This window comes from Nicotiana tabacum, chromosome 1, assembly GCF_000715075.1.
Source record: "Nicotiana tabacum cultivar K326 chromosome 1, ASM71507v2, whole genome shotgun sequence".
Classification (NCBI taxonomy): domain Eukaryota; kingdom Viridiplantae; phylum Streptophyta; class Magnoliopsida; order Solanales; family Solanaceae; genus Nicotiana; species Nicotiana tabacum.
Window position 1 is genome coordinate 173,342,183 of NC_134080.1, and position 3,367 is coordinate 173,345,549.

A 3,367-nucleotide genomic window follows, 5' to 3' on the forward strand; every position below is an offset into this window, starting at 1 on the left:
GTGAAATCTTTATGAATCTTGACATAACCGAAGGATTAAAAATATAATATGAAAAATATACCTCATTCGTGTTATTTATAAACGTGAAATTGAATATGGGATGTGCATTCAAAGAATAGGTGGTCGATTGAGGTCGATTGAGGTATAGGTGGTCGATTGAGCACATCAGCTAAGCACATCTTAAAGAATGTGCATTCAAAGAATAGGTGGTCGATTGATTCTGTTTTTCCTTCACATAGCATACAATCATTGTCCTCAATAATTTTCATTCTCAATGTTCTGTCTTTTGTCAGCAGTTTCCTTTGCATTGCAAACTAGCAAATGACGCTATGTTTAGGAGTATTCATTTTGTTCCACACCCCTCTGCTCCAAAACCATTGTTTCAGCCTTCCTCTTCTCTAGTGGTAGCCACTCTTAATTGTGTATTTTTCTGTCTTTATTTTCCATCCATTTTCTATATAACCTGCTGCATATGTATCACGTATAGAACAAATTCTCCTCCAGTACCAGCAGCTGTCTTGTGGGGGATTATATTTGCCACTAGTTGTCTTCTTTCAGATAGATATGGTTAATCCATTTAACCCACAAAGTGTCTTCTTTGTTTGCGATGTGCCATACATACTTAGCTATAGCAGCTTCATTCCATATTATGCACTCCCTAATTCCCAGTCCTCCTTCTCTTTTTGGTCTACAAACAAGGTCCTAGGCAACCAATGGCACCTTATTAGACGTGCCTTTCCCAACCCATAAGTAGTTCCTACATATCGCCGTAATGTCTTTAAGTACCTTGTTTGGTAGGATGAATATTGCTGCTCAGTATGAATGCATATTTATCAACACAGAGTTGATCAATTGGACCCTTCCTGCATATGACAAGTTTTTCGATCCCCATGAATGGATTCTTGTACTGAGTTTGTCAACCAGCACTTCACAATCTCCTACTTTCAGTTTCCTTGAAGCTATTGGAACCCCTAAGTATTTGAATGGCAACATCCCCTGCTTGTACCCCATTATTTTACATATACTTTCTAAATATTTTCTATCCATATTTGCACTATATACATTAGACTTTCCAGCATTAGTACTCAGCGCAAATGTATTAGAGAATATTTGCAAACCTCTCAGCATAAGCATTATACTTTGATACTCACCTTTACAAAACATCATCTGCGAAGATGATTTAACTTCAAACTTTTGCACTTTGTATGAAATACAAATCCATCTAGTGTAGCTACCTATTGCATAATTCTTGTGAAGTATTCCATACATATCACAAAAAGAATAGGTGATATAGGATCTCTCTATCATAATCCCATTTTCCCCTCAATACATCCATATAGTCCCACATTTAAAGCAATCGAGTACTGGGTTGTTGAGATGCATACCATAGTTCATTTGATGAATTTAGAAGAAAAGTTCAATGCATATAATATTTCTTCCATAATCCCCACTCCACAGAGTCATATGCTTTTTTTAGATCAATTTAATCAAATAGCTGCTTGTTGATTTCTTCCTGTTATACAGTTTCACCAGGTCTTGACATATCAGGATATTTTGAATTATACTTCTGCCTTCCACAAATGCACTCTGGTTCTCTGCTATTATTGAAGGCAATACACATTTAGCCTGTTACACAACACCTTTGATATTATCTTATAGATAGTATTGCAACATGCAATAGGTATATAGTCCCCTACTTCAGCTGCATGGTTGTTCTTTGGGATAAGAGTTAGAGTAGTTCTATTAATAATCCTGAGCATTTTTGTAGTGTCAAAGAACTCCATTACACTTCTAATGACATCTTTCTTTACCACTAGCCAACAATCCTTAAAGAATTGAGATCCATAGCCATCAGGTCCTGGGGATTTGTCTCCTGCAATTGACCACAAAGCTGCCTTAATTTCATTTTCTGTAACTGGAGCTTCCAGTTGTTCTCTTTGCTTTTGTTGAACCAATGGCCCTTTCTTTACTAGATTGATGCACACATGTTGTCTGTCTCCTTTGATTTCCCCAACAACTTCTTGTAGAATTTTATAAATGCATCTGCTATCCCTTCAACATCTATTGTCTCCTTCCCTTCAGCATCTTTTATAGAGAAAATCTTGTTTGCATTCCTTCTCGTTTTTATCATACTATGGAAGTATTTTGTGTTTTGATCCTCCTGCCTCACCCATTGTATCTTACTTTTTTGTCTCAGAAATTGCTCTTTAGCAGCCTTCCATTTGATGTTTTCTTTCATCAATCTGATTTCCTCTTCAATTAACTCAGCATTTCTAGGATCTTTTTGGATCTTTTCTTGGCATTCTGTCAAGTTTACCATTGCTGTTTTAGCCCTTTTTTCTGCACCTGAAAATCTCTCCTTGTTCAATCTTTTCAGTACACTTTTGGTTCTGTTCAGCTTTCCTACCAGTTTGTACATCTGTGCACCTTGTATATTCTTCTCCCATACTTCTTGTACTCTTGTTTGAAATTCTGGTATCACACTCAACATGTTGAAGTATCTGAACTGCCTTTTTTTCTCTGCATTCCCTCCTTCCCAGTTTATGATTGTTGGGCAATGATCGTAGATGCCCTTATTCATGAAGTGCACCTCTGATGCAGGTAAGCCAGTCATCCATTTAGTATTAACCAGCACTTAATCAATTCTGTTGTACTTGACTGTCTCCTCCTTGTTTGTTGTTCCATGTGAAAAAAGCTCCTGAGGATCTAAGCTCCTTCAGACCACACACTTCAATACATTGTCTATAATATCTTGTTTCAACCATAGTTACTTTTCTTCAAATTCTTTCCTCCCTATTAAGAACACAGTTGAAGTCTCCCATCACAACCCATGGTCCATCCATTTTGACCCCTATCTGATTGATGTCATCCCATAGTTTCCTCCTAGCTGCTTGTTCATTAAAGCCATATACAAGAGTAACATTAAGACTCAATCCATTCCCTCTGTGCTTTACTGTGCTATGAATCATTTGTTCAGTAACTTCCTTTATATTAACCTCATATAATTGAGGTTTCCAGAACATTCATATCCTACCTCCTAGATGTTTGTCTAAATTTGTTATAAACGACCAGCCATGACAAAGATAAAAAGAAGCTTTCTGTGCCTTAGCTCTTTTTATCTTTGTTTCCAGAAACCCAAACAAGCCAACTCTCAAGTTGTGGATAAACAAATTCATTTCTTTCTCTTTATCTGGCTTGTTTAGACCTCTGGCATTCCAAAAACAATTGCTATCCATTAGGGTTGGGGTTTACCCCACCCTTCCCATGTCCAGGCCCCCTCTTAGCTTCACCTTCTCCAGGGCAAGAAGGTTTAGCTATTCCTTCATTTCTGTTATTCTGTTCACCTAAAGCTGCAAATGAATTTCCA

The 3,367-nt window shown here is 37.2% G+C and overlaps 1 protein-coding gene across 1 annotated transcript; it reads right to left on the minus strand.

The window, feature by feature from the left end:
- Window positions 1-1,969: 1,969 nt before the first annotated feature.
- LOC142164287 (uncharacterized) lies at window positions 1,970-2,614 on the minus strand. Its single transcript, XM_075222064.1, has one exon. It carries the CDS (start codon window positions 2,612-2,614, stop codon window positions 1,970-1,972), a length of 645 nt encoding a protein of 214 aa, XP_075078165.1.
- Window positions 2,615-3,367: the final 753 nt, after the last annotated feature.